Source organism: Lichenostomus cassidix, chromosome 2 (genome assembly GCF_008360975.1).
Source record: "Lichenostomus cassidix isolate B80296 chromosome 2, HeHo_3.0, whole genome shotgun sequence".
Taxonomy (NCBI): Eukaryota; Metazoa; Chordata; class Aves; order Passeriformes; family Meliphagidae; genus Lichenostomus; species Lichenostomus cassidix.
Genome location: NC_139482.1, coordinates 17,239,514 through 17,266,399, shown reverse-complemented (window position 1 = coordinate 17,266,399; position 26,886 = coordinate 17,239,514). Strand labels below are relative to the sequence as shown.

Here is a 26,886-nt window from a genome sequence, read left to right as displayed (position 1 = left end):
TTTATACAGTTTTGGCAACTCAACTTGCAGTGTTTAGGCCATTGGTCTCATTTTCCCCATTCCAGATCTCAGAAAGGCTTCAAAGAGCTGCTAATTATAAACCAAGCCAAACCTCTGCTTGCTTTGATAGGTATTTGGGAAATGTCTGGGCACTCCTTTTCAGCAGAGAATCCCTACAGTCGCAGTGCCTGAGCTGACACAGCAGGCTGGCAGCAGAGCAGCAGTGAGGCTTTGGGCTGCCTTGGTGCCTGGGGCTGCCAGCAGAGCCCTCTGCAGCCATCAGATGCTCTGCAGCCAGCATTATTTGTTCTGGCAGCAGCTGCTTATTCCCAGTCACTGTCTTTTTCCAGGGATTGTCCCCTGCCCCAGCATCTGCAGTAAATTCAAAAATTTCATTTATGTGATGGGAGGGAGGCCATGGCTGCCTCAATAAGCTGTGCTGTATCTGTAACTGAAAAAACCAGGTTGAATTCAATAAATCATATAAAAGTATTTATATACAGATATTTTTATCATCGTTGTTTAGAGGCTCCAAACCATTTGCTAAAATGAAGATAATCTAATTGAATCTGAATAAGGAGCTGGAGGGTTACTATCAGAGCACATGCCTCAGTCATAAGGTAGCTACCTTATTTTGTTGATACTTTGCTTAAGTCTACTGGATTAATGTTTGTTTTAAGTTGGAAAAGCTAAATATTTGGCTATAGGTGAAAAAGGTGGAGGGTTTTTTGTTCTCCTAGTGCTTTCATTTCCGTGATGAACTTAAGCTTCTACTGTTGTGTTTTATCTTATACTGTAAAGCTCCATGTCTCACAAGATCAGGCTTATTATTACACAAATTTTTACTGATTTTGCTCCCTGGAATTTGAAAAGGGGAGAAAATTGGAGGAACATTAGGTAGAACCAGGAAGAATGTTTTTTAGTGGCTGAGAAACATTACACATAAGTGATTTTATTATTTTTATGTGCAATGTGACATCTTGCCTATTCAACCATTGAAAGACATATTAAATGAAAACTCAGTGAATGTGTGCAAAAATATTTGCAGTTATGGGGTACTCACAACTATCACATCTTTAAATAGTAGGTGTTTTAATGGATTGAGCTTTGGGTAGGGGCTAAGGATAAGTCTGCTTTCATACCACTACTGACCTTCTGTAAATCTTGACACTTCCATTCTCCTGTTCCTTTTCCAATAATTTACAATCAAATAAAAAGGATTATGTCTCTGGAACCAGTAATCAACCCTCAGCATTCAGAGCATGTCCAATACAAAACCCACCCTAGTCTTGACTGGAATTTCACCACCATGTGAAAACACATCATTACCAACCCTACAGTAGGTCCTGAAGGTGGTTTCAGGTTCAAGAGAGGAAATGTCTGTGTAAAACTTGCTCTAAGAAGTTAGAGGATTGTTGTAGGAAAGCTTTAAAGTCTGCAGTGCCTGGCAGCACAATCACTCACGTGTCAAATAATTAATTAATGTTCCTCTTTATTGCATTCTGTGCCCATATATAGAAACAGCCCATACCACAGCCCAGGGATTTTAATGATGTAACAATAAAAGTGTCCTTGACTGTTTTATTCAGGGGTCCCTTCTAGGAGCTTGCCAGGGCTGGTAGAGCCTCCTGCTGCTTCAGTGCAAGACCATGTGTGGCTTCAGAAAGGCCGCAAGAGCTCCTTGGGAATTGAGGAACACCTGGGTTGGGAAATTCCCTTCTTCCTTCAGTTGTTCCCTCCCTTTGTTTGCGTAGCACTGAGCATAAACTAAACCCTACTGCCTGAGTCTGGTCTGTGACTGGCCTGGGAGCCAGGCACTGCCTGTGCAGACATGTGGGAAGTGACTGTCACACCTTCCAGAGCTCATGATCAAAAAGTATTCGATGCCTAGTTAGGATATTGGTATCTTCAGTCTGGTGCCTGAAATTTCTCAGCATAAAGCAAAACTAAATGGAAAATATTGAACATTGTGTTGCTGTGAAGTCAGCAGTCTGTGTGTTACTGCATATGGTGCTACCTAGACAGGTATTTTATAGTCATGTGGATGCAACCTGTTCTTCAGATTTTAATAGTGCTGCAGTAAAGGAAGTCCATCATTTGAAAGGTGCTTAAAATGTATTTGGAGAGGATAAATTGTGGTCTATTGTGTTGCGAGTCAAATAAAAAATGGTTCTCAAATTAGCCAGGCCATGTGTTTGGTCTTTTTTCAGTGTGGATAATCAAAATGTTGGGTTCTCATCGCAATAACAAGCTAATAGTACAGCATGTTTGATCTTCTGTGTTTTGCTTTTGCATTCTCTGCAGAGCAGCAGCCTATGCCTCTGTAGGCATCCATTTCATCAGGGCCAGCTCCTGTCCCCTTCTGCTTAAGCCACAGAGCTGAATCCCTGTAGTTGTTTTTTCCTGTTAAAACACACAGTAGGTAATTTTGTCCTTTCAAATACACTGTTTTGCTATCATTTACTCAGAAAGATAGCAGGAGAGTTTACTTTCTTGTTAGAGCTTAGTAATTTTCATTGACTCCAAGACATTATTGACTTGTTTTGTAAGACCAAATATTTACTCTGATAACTGCTTCTTTCACTATATCAGTTTTGGAGGTGTTTGAAAGTGTGTCCATTTTTGACTGCAGAAGATGGTGGATCACAGTTATTTCCCTGTGTCACCTATTTAATTTCAGAATCCCCAGTGGGTTTCTGTCCTGCAAGATGTCAGGATATTTATTCCTTCAGTTGTCCTGTAAAATTCCTCTCTGACGTTGCTGGAAAGGCTTTGGGTTCATTTCCATCAGGATTTGAGGTAACACACATTCAGTGCTCTTTTCAATGCTGCTGATAGAAACACCCACCTGGTAGAGGTTAGAAACTTATTTTTAGAGACACAGGCCTGACCTAAAGGCAAAATATAGAAATCAGTGGAGCTCAAAATTGACTTTGCTGCTTTTGTGAGTTGCCTGCATGTGCCACAATCCCTCTGTAACAGTGGTCTGCAGGGGGTCAGACCATCAGGTCTGCCTGGTGGACTCCTCGCTGCCCTGCAGAGGCTGCAAGGACAGGACAGAGTCACCGGGCAGCAGCAGCAGGATGGCATGAGGGACAGGTCTGCTCGAGAGCACGGAGCCCACACCTCCGATCTGTGAGTTGGCTTCCTGCCTATCTGATAACTTAGGCCAGGATGGGCTAAGCTTTGGGGGCACAACGACTGCCTCCAGATTTTGGGGGTGCCCACTTTGCCTGCTGGCACGTCCCCAGGACCAGCAGCTGCCCCCTTTTGCTTCTGTTCCCAGGAGAGGTGACAGGACAGGCTAGCATGAGCCCTGAGCTGCCCGATGCTGATGTAAGCTTTCAGCAGCACAGCACTCTCTGGCCTGAAGGCGATTACATTTCTGGCAGAAACAGGATATTTGAGATTAATTCAGAACTCCAATGATTATTAGTGGTGTTGCAGTGAGATAGTGTTTGTGGGGAAAAGCAGTACTTTTCAAAGTTATCACAGCACTAAATGGAGGAGGAATCCCTGGTTTTACTGAGCATCTCCTAGACTTTAGGGTTTTTTAATTATTTTTTTTTTTGAGATTGGTTGTGAGCACCCTAAGTAGGTCAGTGCGTATTTCAAACATTTTACAAAATGCTCAAGCTCTTAAAGCCTGATTAGGAGAGGTTACTAAATGCTTGCTTTCAATGTTTGCTCCTTTGTTCAATGCGTCAGGTTTTAGTTCATGTTCTTTGTATCTTAATATGGCTTTGTTGCTTGTGGAACAGACTGCAAATTATTTTTGCTAATGTTTTTTTTAAAGTCGAAATGGCTTGGGATTTTTCTGGTTTTCTTTGGTTTTTTTAATGCAATGGTTTTTACAACTTGGCAGCATTTTATTATAGAGTGAAGCTTTCTGTTGTTTCTCATTTCTGTTTCATAATACTTTAATACTTTTTAAAATGTCCATTAAGTATAATGATTTTGCTTTACTTACTCCCTATATTGGACTACTGAGACTAATATAATCTTTTCCTTTCCCACTCAATGAGTTTTGTTCTTCTTTTTGGACGTGGATTTTCTTTAGAAGAGCATTTTTCATGTCTGATAGCCTTCTTTGCTCTCTTTCTCATACTGTCTTTTGGAGATGGAGAACTAGGGTAACCTATTAGACTGCTTTTAGGTTTTGGGTTTGGTTTTATTTCTATTCTCTTTCTGTGCTTTTAATCATGTCTTTCTTATATCTTCATTAAGTAGCCTGGCGCAATCACTTATTTTAGTGATTTAATCACTCTCAGGCTTTCTTTTAGCTAACTTCCCCATTCTTATGTAATTCCTCTCTTTAACAAGTAATACAGGGATGGAATCTGTGCATGGGGCCAGGCATTTTCTTCAGTACTGTGTTGAACAGCAACTTGTGCAGGTGGAGAGGAAGACCTGGGCTTGTCAAGGGAAGTGGGAATGCACAAAGGGGAGGGGGATCAGAGTGAGAAGCAAGTGGCAGTAGAAAATACCAGGTTCAGGTTACTTTGAAAAATACAGGATAATTTAGTTCTTGCAGAAAAGGAGAGACAGACAGAAAGAAGAGAAATCAAAAGGGGATTAGAAGAGAAGTTGATAAAGGCACTATATCCATTACATAATGGGTGGACACTATATAGGAGCAGTAGGAATAATGTTCAGTCATCCCTGTTAATACAGAAGTGCTCATAAGATACCATGCAAAGAGTAGGGCTCCCCCGTAGTGGTAGTCCTTTATCTAAGCTTTACATTATAAGTCCACATACAACCTTATTTATGTTTGTCATGAATGGAGGTGCAAAAGCTGTTTAGTAGTAGGACCCTTAGTAAAAGGTTGCTTAAACTTGAATTCACATCCCTGCATGAAATGCTGCTGGTCTGACTCTAGAGTTGAAGGAACTCAGAGTCCTCTGGTGGTCTGAAAGTCTGTATAAGAAAAAAAACATGAGTAACATATATACTTTCATAATATTTATACAGCTGTAAGAGTTTTACTTTACTTAGAAATTTCAGCAACTCCATGTTATCCAGAAATATTTCCATCAGCCTTTTGAACAACAAACTTAAGATGATGTGAATCTTAGCCCAAAGCCCATGCACAAAACACATGTTGCATTGTGAGTTGATAGATGTGAACACCCGTTCCTTATTATTACCTTTATTTTTTCTTTCTGAAGAATATTTTCTTTGCTGCCTTAAAACTCTTATGATAAGCAGATCAGTTGCATCAATCTGTATTCCTGAAAGATGGGACAGACATGTATTGTGTTATGAATGTTATGAAAGTTTGACAAAAAATGTCTCATAACTTCTGTAGTGTTCAAGGTCACAGAACAAAAATTTCTCGAATATGGCAGGAACTTGGTTTTTACCTGTGAGTCATAAAATAGAAGCTGTAAAACAAGTCTGTGAAATATTGTAGAGGAATATTAGTTGTTTTCAACTGACAATTCATTTTGTAGGTACTGAAGTAGACTCAACTCTGTACCACAGTCATTCCTTCGGAGAGAGAAAGTGTATGGTCAGCATAGACTAATGTCTTTTCATGAGGAAAGGTTATTATTCCATTAGTAGAGTAGCTTGTTGAAATAATAAAATATGTACTCTTCACCTCTTATTTTCATTTCCTGATGTATGATAGCCTGAACTGCTGTTGAGTAAAATTTGCAGCAAATGTTCTTCCTTGTTCTCATTTGATATAGTTCACACTCCATTAACACCCTGATAGAGAGAAGGACGTTACTGCGTAACTTTTTATTTTCTTGTACCTCTGAGATGACTTTGGGAGACCACACTGTGACTGCAGAATATCACACAGATTTTAGACAGTGTCAGTGCAGTGGGATGAATTCTGCAGTGATACTCAGAATTGAAATAAATTTGATAATCATATTCTGAATTAATAGTTTTGTTTAATTTTTTAATCATTAGATTACAGCTGAATTTATCCTGTTGTGCACACATCAGCTGGAACACTCACACTGTGAATGCCACTCTAGTTCTGGCAAATACTTTAGCTAAACATACCTGCAACCCTTTGTTTAAAGAAAATTATTTTACATTGGAAAAAAAATCACTTGTTCATGACATTGGAATAGAAAGGTGGTTTTTGTAAAAACAGAATTTACAGTTTCTATTTCAGGTTGATTAATGCAGTCAAATATTATTTATTTTTCAGATGAAGCATTCTTTTGCATGTTTCTGTAGTTATTTCTTCAGCACAGATTATATAAAAGTGGTACTTGTATTTGAAAAATTGTCTCTTATACAGGTAGGACAAAACTAGACTCTAAGTCATCTGATGGAGGGCAGATACTGAATACAAGATTAGTTTGAAAACAAACTATTGTTAAAGAGGTAAAGATCCAAAGACAGATACCAAAGGACCTGTCTGGGTAGAAGAGATAAGGTGACATAGATCACTTTAATGAGTGTTTCAGCTGAAATTTGGAATTAAAGTGCTTAAAATTGGCACCATGAAATGCTGAATGCTTTTCATTCTTTTTAACTGAAATGAAAATAGAACTTCTTTTGTCGTCTGACAGAGTTGTGTTTATCAATCTGAATACATGGCCTGTCAGAAACAATAAGTATTTGCAGATTCCTTTGAGGTCACTGGGAGTTGAGGGATAAGCAGCCCTTTAAACCTGCCCTGAGTGTCTGTGACAGAGTGCATGAGCCTTGGGGCGGGTGGCGCGAGGAAAGGGTTAATTAAACAAGCCCTTCGGAGGGGCCAGCAGCTTATCCTTATCGGAGCATCTGCAGTGCTGTTGGGCTGCATCTGTGGGTGTCTGTGACTCTCTCCAGTCTCTGTCAAGTGAAACAGAGGAAAGGGATTAAAATGAGGCTGGAAGAAGCCTGGCTATTAATGGGAACACTGAGATCAAGCAAACTCAGGGACGGGGTGCCCACGTTTGGAAGATTTTATTTAATTTAGTCTTTAAGTTGCCATCATTCTGTTACAATCAGAAGGGGCTTGGTACCTGCAGAAGGGTGTTCCATGGCATCACATTGGCCACATACTAAACTCGATTCCTTGGATTCCTTTGTGATTTGGGTACTCTAAGACCAGCTGCATGTGCTCAGAGGAGACTTGAACTGAAGCTGCTCTCACCTACCACCCTTGTCCTGTTTTTTTAACTGACTTTGTCACAGAGGCTGCAGACCAGAGCCAAACTCTTATCACGTGTTTGATTCCAAAGCAATACATAAAAAGTGTTTTTTATCTGCAGACAAACTGCAGAATAAGGCAAACTCCTTGGTGATGTACCTGTGCTATTACAGTGTTTGAGTGTGGGTAATGTAAGCAGGTTTTGTCCCTTGGTGTGATTTCTGCTATAACTCACCAGCCAACAGTATTGGTAAGAACTGCTGCTTTCCAAGAAGGTCAAGAACGGGGAAATTAAGGAGACTGTAAGTTATATTTTGCTTTGCTAATAAATGTTTTCATTTCAGTTTTTCTTAAAACAATCCTTTCTAGGGTTTGTATTTTGGATTCCTTATGTCATTTTACAACAAGCAGCTCTTAATTAGATTTGAGAGTCCTGAAACTCAGATACCAGTCTTTTTGGTAGACAAAACATGAGGTATTTTTTGCCTGTGATTTAAGCTGGATTTGAAGTTGATATATTTGAAGACTGACCTGACTCAGCCCTAGTGGGAATAAATCAGATGGTTCTGATATGGGCTTTATGTCACATGGTGCTCAAGATCTCCTAATTATGTAAATCAGAAGCCTTAGAAGTCTCAGTTCGTGCTAGCAGCCATGTGAAGAATAGCTGAGAATTTCTCAGAACCTCATGGGGCACTACAGCCTTCGACTGTTTTCTTGGCACCTTTCTAAATCTGCCCAGCAGAAAGCACTGTGTAGGGAGAAGATTTTCTGCATCCATGTTTTTGATTGTGTTTTGGTTCCTCTTTGGTTAGTTCAGAAAACCAAGATTTTGCAAACATGGTGTCTTACTTGCATCAGTTTTTCATCCTAATTTCTTCAAAACCAACCAAACATACTGCAGAAGTATGGCAGCTCTTTACTCATGTGACAGGAAAGCAAAGACTTGAGCCCTTGTGGAGGAGTGTGTCCCAAGAACATACAACTCTCAGGGGAACTGCTCACAACTCAGCAAGTCCCTGGAAATGCTGTGGAGGTTGGTAAAAAAGCCTTTATTTGACTTCAGGGTTGTGACTGAGCTGTTAGATGAGAATTTGGTTTCATCTTGGGCTGCAGGTAAGCTGCAATTTCTGTTAATAAACAGAAATTGTGTGAAGCTTCTGAAGAAGATAATGGGTCATCCAGACATCTTTAACTGATTTAGGACTTCTTTGTCATTGTCTTAGATTTCTGTGCACTTCATAGGATTACGTAAGAAATAACAGGTGATGTCCTGATTTTTTAAAAGAAACTTTCTGAAAGGTTGGGAGATGTGGCAGACCACCAATTTTGAGCTGATTGCATCAAGTAAAATCTCAGTACTTGTTATGGCCACTTTCATTCCATATACACAATACTACATTTGCTTTCCTGTCTCTGGAAATTTTACTTTTTCATATGTACCCATGATAAAAAATAAGTTATTTGTGCTCTTTGACAGCCTCCTGTGGTTTTAACACTTGCAGCTAACTTAGAGTTCATGTTTTCTTCATGATTTGAAAATTTTCATACTACTTCTGCTTCCTTGCTCTCCTTTTTGTTGTAGTTGTCTACTGTAGGAAAAATGCTTCCAGTTTTATCTGGGGCGATCTTTTAGGAAGCTTGAGTCTCTTTAGAAAAGAACTGAATTTTATTAGGATGAAAATTCTTTTTCCTCTAATTTTTATATAATGCATGCATTGCATTTTGAGTCCTGGAATTTCTGAAATACAACAGATATGGTACTATCTAGAAATTACAGATATCAAGCAAGCAGCCTCAAAGTCAACAGTGCATTTTCTGCGACTGCAAATTTTGAGTCCTTGCTAATGAAGTAGCCCTGGGGAGGCATTCCTTTCCATGACAGCCTTTACTTCTTCTGTCTTTCAGAACATCTCAAAAAATTTTGCTCTTTCTTGCCGTACCTGCTCAGGAAGCTTTCACTTGCTTGAAAATCCTTGCCTGGGAGCTGACAAGCCCTTACTTGTTTGTATCTGGGTATGTGTTTTCAGGAGTGACACTGTGTTGTGGTTCACCCATTCTGCAGCAGACCCCCACATGAGCAGTGTCGTCAGTTTCCATCAGAGCACTGGAGTCAAAGGAGGACTAGTTTGGCTCAAACTGAAAATCGCCTGTTTCCCCAACATTCCCATATGGCATTTACTGTGCAAAAGGGTTTAAATGACCATTTATGTAAGATGTGGCTGAGCAGCCACGTGGATTATGTCAAACCACTACGAAAACGACAATTTTTCATAAGATTAATAATGCTGAAAAAGGAGGTTCAGGCTTTGTGATTGAAGACAGATGTTTAGTGGGGAACATAATCCTGGGGAAAGCTCGTAGGAGCTGAGCCTTGCTCTGTTTGTCAGCTTGGCCTCTGTGCCAGTTCACTGTGGAATGGTGGTGATGTTGTTGCCAAGTGGTGCTAAGCTTGCAGAGTGTTTCTATTGTCACCAGTTATTCCTGGTGACCTGGTAAAAAGGAGAGGGCACACATGAAGTAACAAAGTGGTTGGACACACCAGGTTGTTTCTGGTCTGCTGCTGCACTGGGGGCTCAGAAAGCAGTCTGCAGACTTGTGGCAGGAGCTTTATGCCCTTCTGTCTCTCCTGGACTTCCGAAGAGCCCTTTTTCTCAGGGAAAGTAAAAAGTAAAATTGAAGGTGTCTCATATTGGAGGAAAACATGTACTTCAGCTCTGTACTCCAAAATACTGGGTCTGGCTCATAGATTTACTTGCAATTACAGCACTGTGTATTTTATTGACGTGACTTGTAAATCAGTATTTCAGGCAAAGATCCAGCAGTTCATTTCACTCTATTATTTGCTCACATATGAAGAACAGAATAAAAATCCCAGAGGCACATAGGTTTTGTGCAACATTCTGTGCATAATGCCACAAACTATATCCAGATTCTGTTCCACTGTATTTTTGTGCAAATGTGTATGTTTCATAAGAATAAATGAGTAACAGTGTTCATAATAATATTTTTCTGTTACCGTTTTTAATATCTTACTTATAGTCTTAGATGATTTTCAATTTTCTGCAGAATTTAACAGTCTGAAGAAAAAACGGTGTCTGTGTAGAATAGAATAAATAGACTATTTTCATGTGGAAGAGACCCACGATGATCATCCAGTTTCAACTACCTGACTAATTCAGGGCTCACCAAAAGTTAAAACATTGTCCAAATGCCTTCTAAACCCTGACAAGCTTGGGACATCTAACGTTTTGTGGCTTGCTTTGAAGGTCAGTTGTGAGGTCTGGGTCTAACTTGGAGGAAGGAGAAAAGCAGATTTTGCTTTTAAGCAGTCAGCAATTACCCTGTGAAATATGTGTAATGTAAAACTTGACACTTACAAAGGCAAAAACATAATCACTTATATATTGATTTGTTGTTTAAATGTAACCCTCTAAGTAAGAGGAATATAATGCCCCTCCTTACAACCTCATTCAGCCTTGGATTTTGCATGCACATCTGGTTGTTGTGGTCAATTCCAAGGTGAGAAATTCTACAATATATGTCATGCTTTCCGTTTAATTTGAGATAAAAGTAAATAATTTTCTTTTTTTCTTGATTTTTTTTTTGTTTGTTTATTTGTTTAAGTTTTAACTTTAAAGCTTTAAATTTTTAACTTTATGATACGGTAATCAGATGCACCACATTTTTACTGATGTCAGATATATACCAATATATATATATGTAGGCTTTGAAACCTTCTTATACTGTATAGTTCAACAAGGCATTTGTAAAACTTGCACAGTCTAACCACTGAACATACAAAGGTTCAAAGCACTTGTGCTTCCATGCTGCTGGCAAAATAAGAAAAGCTCTTGAATAAATTCTATAGAGAGCTACTGTTTTAAGAAAGAGATTCTTGTGGTTCTGTGGAAAAAATATTCCACATAGTACAGAAGCTGTGGCTAAGTTAATATGTTTGAGTTCCATTTTAATGTTTTCAAAATCCTGCACATTTTATGAGTTCTGGGTGATAGCTATTTCCCTCTCAGTAGCAATTTTTGTCACACACTCAAAAACAAGTGCATAAAACAAGAAAGTTGGAACAGTCAAATCACATCATCAGCTTAAAAACCTACAACATCCACCAATAAAGCTAAAGCCACAAACACACAAAACTGTTTGTTATCTGGTATATAAACCCAGGACAAGCTGTGTAATAGGAGACTTCCTCTAATAGTAAACGTCTCCTTTCAAAATCTTTTTGAAATTACCCTAATTACACAATGGAAAAATCTGATTTTAGAAAAAATAGAAATGTTAACATTAAAACTATGAAATTAGTTTATGTACACTTTTGTTTTCTATGGGGTTTATAAAGTGTTGAAGTTCTTTTTTTAAACTCACTTCACTCAGTTAGACTATGCATAAGACTCTCATCTAACACAGTTATATCAGGTGCTGGACCAAAGGAAGAAAGCAGTAATCTCCAATCAATTTACCTAAAATGGGTACCAAATAGTTTGTTCTCTTAATAAGAGGATTTATGCTTTTTTCTTAGTGCATAAAATCCACTTCTTCTTTGTCTGTTCACATGTTTAATTTTATACTCTAGCCTTAACATAGCTCTGAAAACACTGTGTAAAGAGCTGGTTCTGGGCAGTGCTCAGTTGCTAATCCTCTCTCTATGTCTCTCCTACAGTTTTTGTGCTGGTAATTGTGCTAGCTCCATTAAATGCTTATTTCTTGTGTCACCTTTAGTTGAAATGAAAAAAAACCATGGTTGTGACTGAGTCAAATGTCCAAATGAAGAAGTGGTTTGTCTGACTGCAGGGACAGCAGTGTCCTGCATCCCATGGACAGGGACACAGCCAAGAGGCTGAGAGGAGGAATCACTGCCCCCTGCTCAGCACTCATTAAGCCTCCCCTATGCATTGCTCAGCTTGCTGCCCTCCAGCACAGCTCACACCATCAACCAGAGGGTCCCAAAGGGGCTGGGCTGGAGCAGCTGCCCTGCGTGGGAAGGCTGCAGCAGCAGGCCTGGCTCAGATGGGGTCAGAGGCACCTTGGAGTGCCTTGCAGCCCTTCAGTCACAGCGAGTCACAGACTGCTGCTGGCTCCAGTGTGTGGTGAGGGGCCAGAGACAACAGACAAGATTGGAATTAGGGAGATTCATAGTGGATAGAAGGAAAACCTTTTCCACCCCAAGAAGGGTGAAGCAGCAGCACAGGTTGCCCTGGGAGGTTGTGCAGGCTTCATCCATGGAGGCTTTCAAGGCCTGAGCAGCTTGTTCTGACCTTGCATCTGCCCCAGTGTCAGCAGGAGGTTTTCCCAGGGGAAGGATTTCCCACAGCTTCCGTCTTGGTGCTCTCCTCTTTGGTGGGGATCCAAGTTAAGTTTTTCTCCTCTGTGCCTTTAGCATCCCTGTTTCCTGCAAGGTCTCCTGCACCAGTGCCACCCTGGTCCCAAAGCCTTTTGCAGCTGTGATGCTGAGAGGTTGGCTGCACTTTTGCAGTGCAGGCATTCCTGAATAATCCTCACACATCTTTCACCATTCACTGTCCTTTTCTTAAGGGTCCGAGTGGTGTTACGTGTTATCTCAAAAGTTGCTTCAAAGCTTGAAAGCGTACATAGAGTGAATTTAAATGAAGTGACATGAGATATTTTCTTATCATTTCTTGATGTGTTGCTGTGATACAGCAATGACATAAGTGGCTAAACGGAAGTAACTTCCTCAAAACAAAGAACATCTCTGGCATCTAACATGGGTGCTGCCAACACTGGTACCATCAAAGATTTCTATTGCTTTTTGCTAAGCTTGAAGTTAATGAAAATTTAATGTGTTGTAATTAAGGGCTGAAGGAATTGAAGATTCTTTATCAAAGTTTCCAAATACTGCTTGGTGAATAACAGTAATTGACAAATGCAAGCATATTGATTTATCCTTTATCCTAATTGCTATTCTGTAAATGGAATGGGCATTTCCCCCCTAAATTAATAAAAGATCACTTTTGGGGGTTTAATTAACTGTTCTTTAAATTCTTTATTCATCTAAAATTAACCTTCTGTGGCAATTATGCACCTTTAAAAAATTACTTTTATGAAACATAAGCTATAGAGGTATACACTGACTTGGCAACCTACCATTAGCTTGCAAATGGAAAGATTTATGGCTGGAAAACACCAGCTGCACCTGTTGTTTTTGCTGAACAAATCACCCTGAAGTACACCATCACTCCAGCCTGCCACTCCATCATTTCTGTTCCTAGGAAAGTGGGGTTTTTTCACATCAATAGTACATATTTTTTAGAAAGGAGTAAAACCACACAGTTCCCCAAAATGCAACTGGTATGTTTATGATTTTACTAGAGTCTTATGAATCATTGGTAAAATAACACACTTGGATTAATGAGTAATATTAGCTAAAAAGAAAATTGTCTTAAATAAGATCTCAGGGTTTGGTGTTCTTAAAGAGCAAATCTGAGATTTGTGCTTTGCAGATTGCATGTCTCCATTAGCACCCTGTTGAAATTTGACCTTGTGTACTTCACAGCAACCAAAGTAAAAAGATTAGCCAATTACAAACTTTCTGGAAATAATGGATGGTAATCACAACTGTGGTCAGAGAGGCTTCAGGGGATCACATTGGTGTGTCACCTGAGCGTAGTTTTAAGTGAATTTTGTGCTGACTTGCTCTGGTCCTGAGTTGTTCAGGGCTGTGCTCCAGAGTGAAAGGAGGGGTGAAGGTGATCTCTTCCCTCATGTTCTGTCAAGCATTTGGAAAGGGGAGTCAAAGCTGCTCCACTAAGGAAATCCCCAGGGCAGCTCCTTGCAATCATGGGAGCAGGCAGATGGACATACCTCTTGCATTTCCAGACAGCCCATTTCTGTAACAAATTATCATCATATATTCTCACCTACTTGAAAATATGCGTAATGTGGTGCAGTCATGATAGCTGGCAGAATTCCCCCCGGTTTTTTATCCTAATCTCTTTCCCCTCTTCTCTGACCCAAATTGCCTCTTTGTCACCAGCAGCTTCTCTCACCATCACATGTCCAGTGCACACGGTGGGTGATACCATGCTGCAAACTGCAAGTCTTCCTTTTCTGACAGGCTTTGTAGTGTATTTAGAACAGTAAAACTTGATGCTCAGTCGAATAAATGGAGACAGCAACCACAGAAGCAACTCTAACTGCAGAGTCTGGTGGCAGAGATAGAGGTGGAACCAAGGCTGATGGAGACTATAATAACTACTGTAAAATAAGCCATAGTTCACTTAAAAAGTATAGGATTAAATCCTGGATCTGGACTAGGCTCTTTTTATGTGGTTAGGTTCCACCAAATTAAAATTACCTGTGCAATTATCTTTAAGTGTAGAAGCCTAGATAGAAGGCTTTAATAACTAGAATGAAATTGTTGTTATTAAGGGATATGTGAATGTGATCTTATTAGCTGCAAAATAGACCAAAAATAGAGGTAGTGACTGCTAGTAGAAGAAGATGGCTAATTTGTTTGTGCTGTAGAAAACTGGAAAGCTTGGAAGGAAATGTTTAGGCTGAAGATGTCCAAAACATTGTTAATCAAAGAAATATTTTTCCTTTTTTTTTCTGTTGTGATGTAACAGTGCTTTTCAAAAGTATTAAGGTGTGTGTCATACTTCTTGGCAGGTGACTGGGAATGGGATTGTTTTATTCAGTGGAAGACATCACTTTATGTGAAATATACATTAAGGTCTCATCTTTAGACCTGAAAGTGTTACTTGCTTAAAGCTATCTTTGTGGTCACTGCCTCCATTTCACCATGTTTTATGGCTGTTAGCACTATAGAGTTATATTTAAAGGAGAAGGCAGTAGTTTTCTTTAGGTTTATGCATTATCTGGGAGTTATTTGAATTGCAAAACTTCATTTTGACATGGGATTAAATAATTTTCAAACTTGTCTTTAAAGTCCAGCAAAGATCTAAAAGATGATTTAATTCTAATATTAAATACGGAAGTTGCTCAGATCCTATTTTTCCCCTTCAAGGAGTCTTTATTGAGGTAAGAAACCTGATTTTTTTGATCCAAGTTATTCCAGTCTTTCCCCCTACAGATCTTTTCACTGAAAGGCATTTTAAGGACTATTAAAATGAGGGACATCATGAAGGCTTGCTCTCAGAATTTGTAACATTAATTTTTAATAGCTTCTGAATTATTCTGTTTATTTTATGTTCATATAATAACATGATAGATTTGGTGGTTGCATTTCAGTGGAAGCAATTCAGGTCAGACTTGCTGATATCTCCCTGATAGCAGACTGGTGCCCATTAAAAGCACTGGAGGTCTTATCAGAGGGGAGTTACTTTTCTTCCTGTCCTTCTTTTCACCTGTTTTCTTTCTGTCTCTCTTTGCATGTGTTTTTAAGTACACATCTGTTTGCTCTTTATGTGGCAATCCTTATAACATCAATTTTATTTTAACCCTTTGGAATCAAACAGGAACATATTGAAGTTAAAGTTTCACTTTATTTGATTAATGCATTAGTACAAATGAAACAACTTTGAACTAAGACTTTATGGTTTTTACATCTTTTAGTCATTACAGCAAACCAATATAGCATCAAGAACAGTCAGATCAGAGGACACTATTTGGTGTAGTGAATAATGTGCTCCTTAGCAAACAGAATATACATTCAAAACATAATTTAACCAATTTCCTTTGTGGTTCTAGGCAGAAATGCTGGTCGTGCCATGCCCTCTTTATTTTAACTTCTGTTAACCTACTTTAAAAGGGTCATTGACCTTTTATAAAAGAAGATTTTACATTTATATGTTGTACTTGACATGGTCGTCAGTTTAGTTTTCCACTCAGAAAATAGGCTGGGGTCCTTAACAACATACTTCATAGGCCCTTATTTTTTATTGATAGGGTTATTAGTTCTTTTCAAAATTTTTCTTGGTTGGAAAGACTACTATTTCAGCTTTTTTTTGCTTCATTGCCATCTGCTATTGTCTGCTGTTTGATCACTGTATTATATTTTCCCTTTATGTTCCTAATGAGCAATGTCTAATGGTGGGGGATGGAGGAACCATCAGGGTAACCTGGATACCACCCCAAATATCTGCCAGAAATAAAGAAAACAACGTTTGCTGCATTCCTAAAGCATGCTATGTGCTGCAGTCTCCTCTCTTAAGTGCTAGTAATTGGGACAAGTTGTTGTCATTTATGTAAATAAGGTAATTTATGTAAATAAGGTAATAAATCATCAAATATGCAAAGCAGGACATTGTCACCTGCATAAAATCTCCACATTTCAGAACGTTTAGTCTCTACAAGTATGGGCAGATTGTAACCAAGAAATACCTTTCCAGATGGCTTGAGCAGGTGAGGATGCACTGCCTGTGCTTTTCAGGGGAGTAGTGGTAAATTTGGACTACCTGAACTGTTATCTATAGCTATAGAAACACAATGAATGGAGTTGCAGCTTTTTTATTGTTGTATAACAAACGTGTTCATCTCTCCAGAGCTGCCCAGACAGCAAGGGATCAAGCAGCTGACTGTTTATAGACAATTTACTCAAACACATGAAGTCAGCATTATAGGGCACTTGTTATTGTGCTGTAAGGACAGTGTAAGTGACAGAAGGGATTGAATTCAACACCATTCACTTGAAATTTTGACACAGAAAATAACCTTGTGTGTCATGTATGCTGTAGTGTGTTAAGTAAAACTGTGCAAAAAGTAAAGCTTGCTGTGCTGTGATTATGCACGTTTTAAAGGAGACTTAGGAGAAAAAGTATTTTTTTCTTTTCTCTGATAGCCAGACCCACACAAAAATCACAGACAGCTGATCAGATTAACTTCTTGAAATATTCATTAATGGGTGCCTGAAAAATATTGCATCTCACAAGTAGAAGAATACATTTTATATTCTGTGGTTCACTAAGTCATCACTCCCAGGACTGCTCCTGAGAAAATGACACTGGACTGGTGGAGCACTCTATGCCTGTCTGCAGTTCAGATGGTGTCTCTGACTAACTACTTTTGCTTTTAGAAAAAGCCCCCAAATGAATGTTATTGTAATACCTGACTATAAAGGGTTCTATATCTGCTTATTTACCTTCCCAGCTTAATAGACCTGTGGAGATTTTCCTTTACATCCAAAGTCTGTGGTGGAAAAATACTGTGGTAGTCCAGGCAAGAGTGCCAGAGCTACGGATGCCCTACAGAGCTATTCCTTCTCACCACTGTCTTCAGAGGACAACCAGTGTCTTCCCATTGTTCTCTTTTCTTTGTAGTTTGCACTTCCTTGTGAGAGCATCCACTGCAGCACTCATACCCAGGTGTTAACTGGAACTTTGGTGGATGAGGAACAGTTACATACTATTATATATACTTCATGTGGGGTATGAACAAATTACCTTCATGCCTGAAGTGTGGAAAGATCCTTTCATTCATTTTGTGCTTACTTTTCATACCTTTTTTCCCCCCTGTGTGGATGATGCAGAACTTCAGGATGAAAGAGGAATATTGAGACAATGAAAATGGCTTATCTGTGCCTTGACCATCTTTGTAGGATTCTGTCAGTCAAGGATTGTGTTTGTGTCTCCTGGCATATCCAATCTGCTCTTGCTTCCTACCTATTTTCTCTTCATTCCAAGATTTTATTCAAACCATCATAAGGGTTGGTTTTCTGGAAGGCATATTTTATCTTTTGTAAAGCTTTAAGCTCTCTGTGTTGCATTTTTGATGTGTTAGAGTGCTTCTAAAGGTTATTCTTTTATTAAGAGGTGGCTATTTGAAAATGATGATGCAAAAAGCTAGAGAAGGCTGCAGGTTATGCTAAAACAAATTAGCAACTAACATTTGAAACTAACATTTTCTTCAGAGCAAAATGTCAGTGTAGTGTTACAAATTGTTTTTCTCCCTCCCCGTTTTATAGGCAATAAAGACTAAGCCAGACATAGTTTCACTTACATAATTTCAGAAGAGATTTTGAAATTTGGACAGTTTCCTCTTTTATCAAAAAACTACTAATGCTATAAATTTGACAAAAGATAATTTTGTGCACATTTTAAAATGCTTTAAGAACCTCATGTGAAATAACTGCAGATGTGGAAAGTAGTATTCATGTTATTTAACAATGAAGTGAAAATAGTGATGATCTGCTGTGATTTATAAATGATGGGTAATCCTTTAAGAACATACTGAGCCTAAATTCTTACTTGATTCGATTAAAACATCAGAACGAGTGAAAAAATTTTGAATGAAGATTGTATAAATTTTAGCTCTTAGTCATTACAGCCAACTAGTATAGCACTAAGAACAGCCAAATCACAGAACACTTTGGTAGAGTTAAGCAATAGTTTAAATATGGCATAAATATTTTAATTTTGTACTCTTCTGTGAGTGGCTGATATAAAGAAAAAGATAACATTCTGCAAAAAGAAAAAAGTATTTGTTACGAGTTGCATGGGCAGCTGCTCACAGCTGACTGTTCCATCTGGAATTCCTTAGTGATTAACATATCTCATCAGGATAAAGTACCCAAGCCTGCCATCACAGTTGGCACCAATTGGAAATCTTAGCAACAATCTTGGCAAACATTTCAAACATTAAAGGCTGTGTTTTCATACAAATGCCCCACTGCTTTGTTCTTCTGATGGTGCACTTTGGTATATGTAGTTACCTGTGCCTGAGTGTGCTTGGGCTCCTTCAGGTAGGGAAGGAAACCAAGTGCAGTTGTCAAAAGGCATCCTGAGGACAGAACATCACCAGGTGAGGGACTGTAGTGATGTGCCTATACTGGTTTAGAAAAACTATAACCTTGATATAGTTCAATATTTACAAACACTTTAATTGCAGACCACAGACCTGTGTACTCAGGTAAACCAGGACTTTGAAGGTCTTTGAACCAAAGCCAACTATAAGATGGAGAAGAGATAACATAATAAAGAAAATTAACTTTTCCCTTATTGATGGTATTTCTGGTTTTGTGGCAGAATAAGTTATTTAGATTCTATAGCTGTAAATGCTTCTATCTTTAAGAAAGTTTTTGCTATGGTTTAATTTTCTAAATTTTGACAAAAAGGAAATAAAGTAGACATGAAGGGTTTTTTCTGATTTAGGTTTTTTTTAAAAGACTTGGAACTGAGATTAAATTTTTATGGCTGAGTAGTAAATCTCTGGAACAGGATTTCCTGATATAAATGACAACTCTGCTTTAATTATAGCATCTTCTAGGCAGCTATTATATTACAGCAGGACCCTTAACAGACTTTCCTTTTTAAGACCATATTCAAGAGTAACAGGACTTGCCATAATTACTGCCTGCTTTCTGTTGGAGGGGTTCACTTGTCTTTGAATGAATGACTAAGTTCCTTTTGCATGGTTTATTTTCCCAGCAAGAATGCCTTCAGATCTGTGTGAAATGTTTTAAAATGGGTCTCAATATATTGAATGTCAAGCATATTTTGTATTATGCAACTATTTCAGAAATCATATATGGAGAAATGAAGCACTGGTACATAGTTCTAAGAAAGCTTTAACATCTGCAAAATTAACTTGTCACTAATTTTGCATGCTTCAGTTACTAGAAAATGTAGCTCTCTGAAGCACCAAGCTTTTTTTTTTATTATTTTTACATTACATACCTATCTGTGACTTGCATCTGAAATTGTTTTCATCACTGATCTTGTTCTTTTGGTGCCTATACATTTATTTCTCATTTCATGCTGAAAATGTTATGCCATCTGGTTACTTGCGTAATTTTGTAAAGAGAAGACTTCATTAATTTGCAGTTTTAACTTCTGCACCTGCAACTTCCATTTACTGGTGTAGCAGTTGTTGCCTGTCAACAGTTTAGAAAGAGTCTGCTGAAGTTGGAATATTTGTGTACACACGCCTTTCTCTCTTTAGATATTTGCAGGCCAAAATTTGATGGGGATTTGGTGAGGCTGAGAAAACACCATATCCTGAACTGTACAGCATCAACTCCCAATTTTTCCTGGTTCACATGTGAGGGATCCTCTCCCCTCCCCAGCTCTTTACGTGCAAATGTAAACTAGAACTTCATGGTTGCCCAAAAAAGGAGATTTCAAGCTTTGCAAATGCTTTGTTTGGATTAATAACATCTATAGTTACGTTTCTTTTATCCCAGAGGGCACAAACATTGCTTAAGTTAATAGCTGTATCGTAACCTATCTAATATGCTATGGTAAAAATGCCTTCTGTTAGCTAACTCGTAACAAATTCTTGTTGTCATACTTCAGCAGTAATTTATTTTCTAGGAAAGAAAGAAGTTAGTTTTCAAACTAAAAGGACAGTGTTTTAAACAGTGTATGGAAAGTGTATGGTTTTCTAAAAATAGTACTCGTTTACATATATGTGATTATTCAAAAGCATAGACTGCACTGCTGGTCCCTTAATATTAATTTCTGCTGTGTGAGGCTGTGGTAGAGTTTATTCATTGGCCCAAAGCACTAGAAAACTTCCTACAGCACTTTACGAAAACCTGACAAACTGAACTACTTTTTGCTTAATGGTATGTTGCATCAATATGATGTTTCTACCTAGCTGAAGCTGGCTATCTAAAATCTAAGGGAAAAGGGGCTGGGATTGTTTTGAACTTTTAGTTTGGTCTTTTTTTGTTTGTTTATTTTTGGTTTTGTGGGTTTGTTTGGGGTTTTTTTTAAAGTAGTTCAAAAGAGCAGCTTGGGGTTTTGTAAAGCCTGGGAGCTGATGAAAGACTTGCTCCCTGGGGAGCTTCATTAAGAACCTGTGGTGGAGAGGGAGGGATTGGCAGGAAGGGACCTGTCCCACAGTCGGGAGGAGCCCAGCCCTCCAGGGCAGCTGGCATGTGGGTGATGGGGAGCTGGCAGCGACCCCGGGCTGCACTCTCGTGCTGTTCCATCCCAAGAACACTGATTTACTGTGTCTACAGTCAGCCAGGCAACCTCAGCTTACGTTCTGGAATGGTTTACTTCAGAGTTTTGGGTGATTTTGGGGTGGAGATTTTAGGTGTTTCGGTCATTTGGGGGGGTTGATTTTATTTTTTTAAGGATTTAATGCTCCTAGCTGGAATCACCAGCTTCACATCTCAGAGCCTTTAAAGCAAACAAACAAGACATTTTTTGGGAACACTGTGCCACAGACCACAAGAGGCTAAAACGGATGAATGACCAGAAAGGAAGCAAATCCTCTCAGAAACGGCAGAGAGTTATGGGATAATTTAATTGCTGTGACTTTGGAGAAAGGCTGTACATCTACTGTTGGACAGATTTTAAGATATTGAAGCTTCCAGGTTATAAAAAGCCTTTGAATAAGTTCAATAATACAGAATGGTGAAACTCAGGTGGGAAGGCACTTATGGAGATTGCCTGCTCCAGCCCCCAGCTCAGGCTATATAGACTCAGCTACAGCAGGTAGGTCAGGGCTGTGCCTGGTTTGGTGTTGCTTATTTCCAGGGATGGAGACTTCCTGACCTCCCTGGTCAACTTGTGCCAGTGTCTGACCACCTTCACTGTATAAAAAGCCTTTTCTTAAGTTCCCCTACTCTGTGTTTCAATTTGTGCTCATTGCCTCTTGTCCTGTTGTGGGGCACCACTGAGAACAGCCCAGCTCCATCCCCTTTTAACCCCACAGCAGATGTTTGTGCACATGGATCAGATGCCTCCTCCAGGCTGAGCAAGCACAGCTCTCTCCGTCTCTCCTCACAGGACACAGTGCCATCAGGCACTGAGATATTACTGAAAATGGTCCTCTTTGACAGGAGTGTTCCAGGAATTTCCCATGTTTGAGGAACTTGTTTTACTTGCCCCATTTCTGCAGGGCTGTGTCTCTGCTGAGGGACAAAGAGCTTCTTTCTTGTCAAAACCAGGATGTTGCTGCTGTCTTTCAGTGCAGAAGTGTCACCTTGGCATCCAAATGGATAACTTAGGGCCTTTCTGTCAAAAGCTGCTGTATAGATCTCCGTTTCCCCATCTTTTTTGCTATGTTGCTAGAGGGAGCCTTAGGAAAATCTCAAACTCAGTGTCCTCGCCTTGCTTAGAAATTAAATTGTTGTCAGTTCACAGGTAACGTGGCCACCTAGTTCCATTCTCCTTCAAAGATGAGGCCATTCTTTCCACGAGCAACCTGTGATAATGCTGCTTAGTGAATGTGTAATGTACAGCAATCTCAGTAGGATTTTGCTTTAGCAGTAGTGATTCAAAAACTGAAATACTATTTTTGTTGTCACTCAGGACTGGATTTTATATCACAATTGTTCTGTGTTTGGAAGAATTAAAATACGTCTTTGTAGTGTCAGAGGCATTATTGTCACTGCTTAAAAACTCCTCTTAAGCATACAGCATTTTTCTCAGCTTACACAATGAGGAATCATAATGGAAGGTATTAAAAATTACAGTTGGTCAAACAGTCGAAAATCTTGAGAGAGAATAACAGTACTCCTTAGGCTCAGTACAACTCAGCTCTCACATACGTACTGGCTTTCACATTGTCTCTTCCTTCTTCACTCATTCCTCACTCCAGTTACATGATTAACTCTCCATTCATTATCTTTTTTCACTCCTGTTTCTGTTCTTCATCATCTTCTGCACAACCTTCTGTGCCTGAGCACTGCTAATGTGCCCAGTTACTCTCATGCCCCTCAGGTCCCTCCTTGTGAGTAGAGATCTTCCCACTCAGAGTTCTTTCTGTATTGATAATATAATATGCAGAATAATATCATGGCAAGGCTTGCTGTATTGCACTTAATCTGGCCCATTCTTGATGGGACAACAAAGCAATAGGCACCATGCTTTATAGAGAAAGCATAAACAATTACCTATTCAACATGGAACTCTCAATAAAAATATGGAAATAACTTGGAAAATGTTTTACTGCATTGCACAATTGCCATCTCAGAAAACAAGGAATGGCTTGAACAATTTAGTGGTGTTTTGCTTTCTTTTTGCTTGTTAAGCATTTCTTCTAAATATCTATTAGTACTTTAGCTTGTGTAATATTGATTTGCTTATGTTTGTTCTACTTTTGAAATAAAATGGACCCTCATATTCTATTATAGATGCAGCATACTGGTTGCCTTCTATATTGAGAAATACATTCTAAAATTCATCATGAAGATTTTACTGTAACTGTAGCTGTTATGTTTTCTTTTGTTTGCACTGTGTTGTTTTTCTTTAGAAGTTGCTTCCAAAATTACAGTTAATGGAATTTTCTTTTCATGTGACCAAATTCTCTTCGTCTTGGCAGCATTCACAAGCACAGAGCTGGCAGAGAAAGTTAGGCAGGATTTGCCTGGGCATTTTCAAAGAAGGGCACCCAGGAACTGAGATTTGAAATAATGTAGCCTGAGGTCAGGAATTTTTTCTTTGGCGAGTCAGTAAAGAACATGATTATCTGTAGTGTGCAAGAAGCCAGGGGTTTTCTAGATACATGTGTACCAGTAGAAGAGGAAACTATAATGGGCAATATTCTGTGCAGTGTTGCTTCCTAAACAATACCAGTTAATAATAAGGGATTTGGGCCATTTTTCAAAGAGAGATCATATTTGCTGTCAATCCTTCCTTTCTTTTGGTGAGTTAGATAATACAGTGCTAGAATATGCATCATTTAATCCAATTTAAGCTTGCCCCGTGCTTAACTCAAAGACAAATGTGCTCTTGACATCAGGCATTTACCATATAGCGCTGAAGCAGTGTGGTTTTGGCACACTGTGAAGAAATCTGCAGGAACAAGAAAGTGTTTGTTTGAGAGAGGAATGCAGGAGGGTCCCACACGCAGAGGTAACCCCGTGCCTGGGTGGTTTCTCACGCTCTACCTGCGTAGGTGGAGCATTCCCCTCATGCCAGGGTGCTCCTCAGTGCACACCGGGAGCTCCAGACAGTCCCTGGGAGAACATCTGCTCCCCACAGCGTGGCTGGGGCTCAGCACTGGGACAGAGTCATCTGTTTTACCCCAGCACACATTTGCATTCCACAGGTCTGGGGAGCTGCGTGACCACCCAACGCTTGGTGTTTAAAACTGATCGGGCTGGCAGCACAGCACTTCACATCCAGCTGCGCTGCACACACAAACTCCCCAGCCTCTGTGCTGGAAAGTGAGCTGCAAAGGATTTTTTTAGAAATTGCTTTCGGAGCAGGTACATTCCTGCACAGGCAGGATGTCCAAACCCTCTCGCTTGGCTCGACCTGTGTCAGCTAATACAGCTCCTAAATCGCCTTTGTCTAGGAAAGAAGATTTAAACAGCCGATCACGAAAAATTAGGCTAGGTGAAAAGATTTTGAGAGCTGGCAGCGAAGGAAACCTGGTTAAACAGCATCAGCAAGAGCAGGTGGAAATCACAGAAGGGCTTGTGCCACGGAGGGCTCCTTTCCTGAAAGGTAACTGGTTATTTCATGCTGCAAAAGAAATAATCAAATGCATTTGCAATCATTGTGCTTTTAATAAACCCCAAACATCAATCATTGTATAACAGGGGGTATATGTGTGTATGTGTGTGTGTATATTGTTTCTAAACGACAGATTGCTGCACATAAAGCATTTGTTTTGAAAATAAAAGGGCTCAAAACATTTTTGTTGTTCATTTTGGGCTGGGTGCTGTATACAAGCTAAAAATGTTGAGCTGTCAAAGTGGTAAATCACAATCTTTTACAGTCTAAATGTGCCACTGTGTTGTGAAGCTTTATTTGAAATAATGATTTGAAATTATTAGCAAGTGTGAGAGAGATTACATAGAGAAAAATAAAGAGAAAATAGACATCAGTGCAGGCTCAGAATCTTTCAAGCCTGCAAGTAAAACTCTTCTTCATGGGTCCTAACAAGGCAGCTGTGACTATTTCTTGTATAAAAACTGAACAGATCAAGTGTATTTGGAAAGGCTTATATGCTTTCAGAATGCAAACAAATGTGGAGGATAATATAAGATTACAATCTACTTTCACTGATCTGTTGAGCAATGGGCTGAAGGAACACTGCCTCTTTTTAACTTAGTTTTTGTGACAGTTCTCCTTAGAACTGCATTTGAAAGTAGCCATTTAATCTGCACGGTGTAAAATGAGGGTAGGTTGCCATTCTATCAGTAGTATTCTAATTGCACTCATCATAGAGTTTATATTTAAATATTAACAAGAAGCAGAATCCTTTCACTACAGTATAGAAATTGCTGTCCCTCCATCCTAAATCCAGAGGAAAAAGAAATGCAGATTATAGACCTTTGTAACTTGAAGCTGTACTTTCATTTCACACACATGGCATCCAAGGTCACAGTTTTTATTCCCGCCTGAATAAGGTTTAAAAGAATTTCTTTTTCCTGCAGTATGACTTTTATTATTTCACAGAAGAAGGAAAAGTGATGGCACCCAGCCTTACTCAGGGAGATGGATGATCTGTTTGTTTCTACAAAGGAAACTGGGTTTGAAGCACTTTATTAATGGCAGAAGAGGGCAAATACAAAAGCTGGAGGTGGGAGGGATTAAATTTCTGATCTCACTCATAGAACATTTTGCTTATTTAGCGATGTATTGTGGAAACTAATTTTTGATCTTGAGATGTATTGCAAGAAAGTAAAACCTTTATTGAAAAAAACCCAGATGTACAGTTCTTTCTGCCCCGGTAACCAATATTTATTGATTTTTATAGTAAATTATGTTTCCTGCTCAAATTTTTAAAATTTGAAAACTTTCATAGAAAATCCTGTAGCAGTATGTTTTTCACTATGCAAAAGTTTTTTTAAACAGCAGTTTATTCCCTTTGTGTTCTCTCATTTATTTGGTGCATCGAGAAAAGGTGCATCATGCAGGATTTACAGAACAGAAAGTGTGTCCTTTTAAGGGGTGTGATTTTTATGGCACTCTCAGTTCCTGCCTTTATTCACTTTATCAAAATGTTGTTGGGCTCTGTAATGCTTCACAGCTTCAAGCAAGGGTTGCACTCACTGCTCAGAGTTTTAGGTGAAATTTCTCTAAAAGAGAAATCTAGTGTCTATCAGCAGTGCTGCAACATTGCTTGTGCTTTTAATATTTATAGCTTACACTTACTGTCTTTTTGAGCACGAATTAAACCCTTTAAGTACTGGCTTTCTGCACTGTGATGGTTGTTGTACTTTAGGCAAGATGTTACTGTGAGTTGTTTTCGTAAGAGATTTTGAAGAACAAATATTGATACTTCCGGATGGAGAATCTATATGGGTGATGGAAATGCAGAGTGTGGGTTTTTTCCCTCTGGAAATGGACTGGCTGGGTGACCCCCAGTAAAGTCTAAGCATTGGCTAAAGTGATTTGTGAGAAGCAGGTACAGACCTGGATGGTGGAGGGGCAGCAGAAACCAAAAGAAACAGTGAAGGGTGTAGATGCCACAAGGCAGTGCCCTGGGGCAAGGCAAGACAGCATGAGCAGTAGCCAAGGCTGTTTATGTGGTCTTGAAATGGTAAAGAGGAAGAGTGGAAGAGGTGGCAGAGGGAAGGTATAGGCTGAATGAGATGGTTAAAGTATAGTGAGGAGAGGCAGAAAGCTCCCATTGGAAGAAGACTGGGGTTTGGAGGAGAAAAAAGTGGCAAAGGAAGATTGACTTTTAGGTGGGTCAAAGGGGCTGTAATGGAGAAGCGGGAGCAGGAGGCTCTGTTAGGTGGGGCATGGGGTCCTGAACAACCTGACATGGAAGAGGGGTTTGACCAAATTTCATTCTTTGTCATGTAATGTCAGTAAAACCCCATGGCTGTATGTGTGTGCTACACCTTAAAATCCTGGTCTGTGCACAGGTGATCAGGCTGGGATGTCTGGATTGATTCCTACTGGTGAACTTTACATGTCTTCATGGGCAAC

At 39.3% G+C, this 26,886-nt stretch overlaps 1 protein-coding gene across 3 annotated transcripts in view; it reads left to right on the top strand.

Annotated features, from left to right (window-relative positions):
- Window positions 1–26,886, top strand: part of KIAA1217 (KIAA1217 ortholog) — a 354,324-nt gene that overhangs the window by 100,850 nt on the left and 226,588 nt on the right. For 2 of the 3 annotated variants that reach the window (XM_085050498.1, XM_085050510.1), the window contains exon 1: window positions 24,213–24,447. The exons of the other annotated variant lie outside the window; for it this stretch is intronic. In XM_085050498.1, the coding sequence (XP_084906624.1) occupies window positions 24,228–24,447 (220 nt within the window). In that variant the 5' untranslated portion in view covers window positions 24,213–24,227. Of the gene's footprint in view, window positions 1–24,212; window positions 24,448–26,886 lie in introns of those variants that run through there. 3 annotated transcript variants of the gene reach the window in all.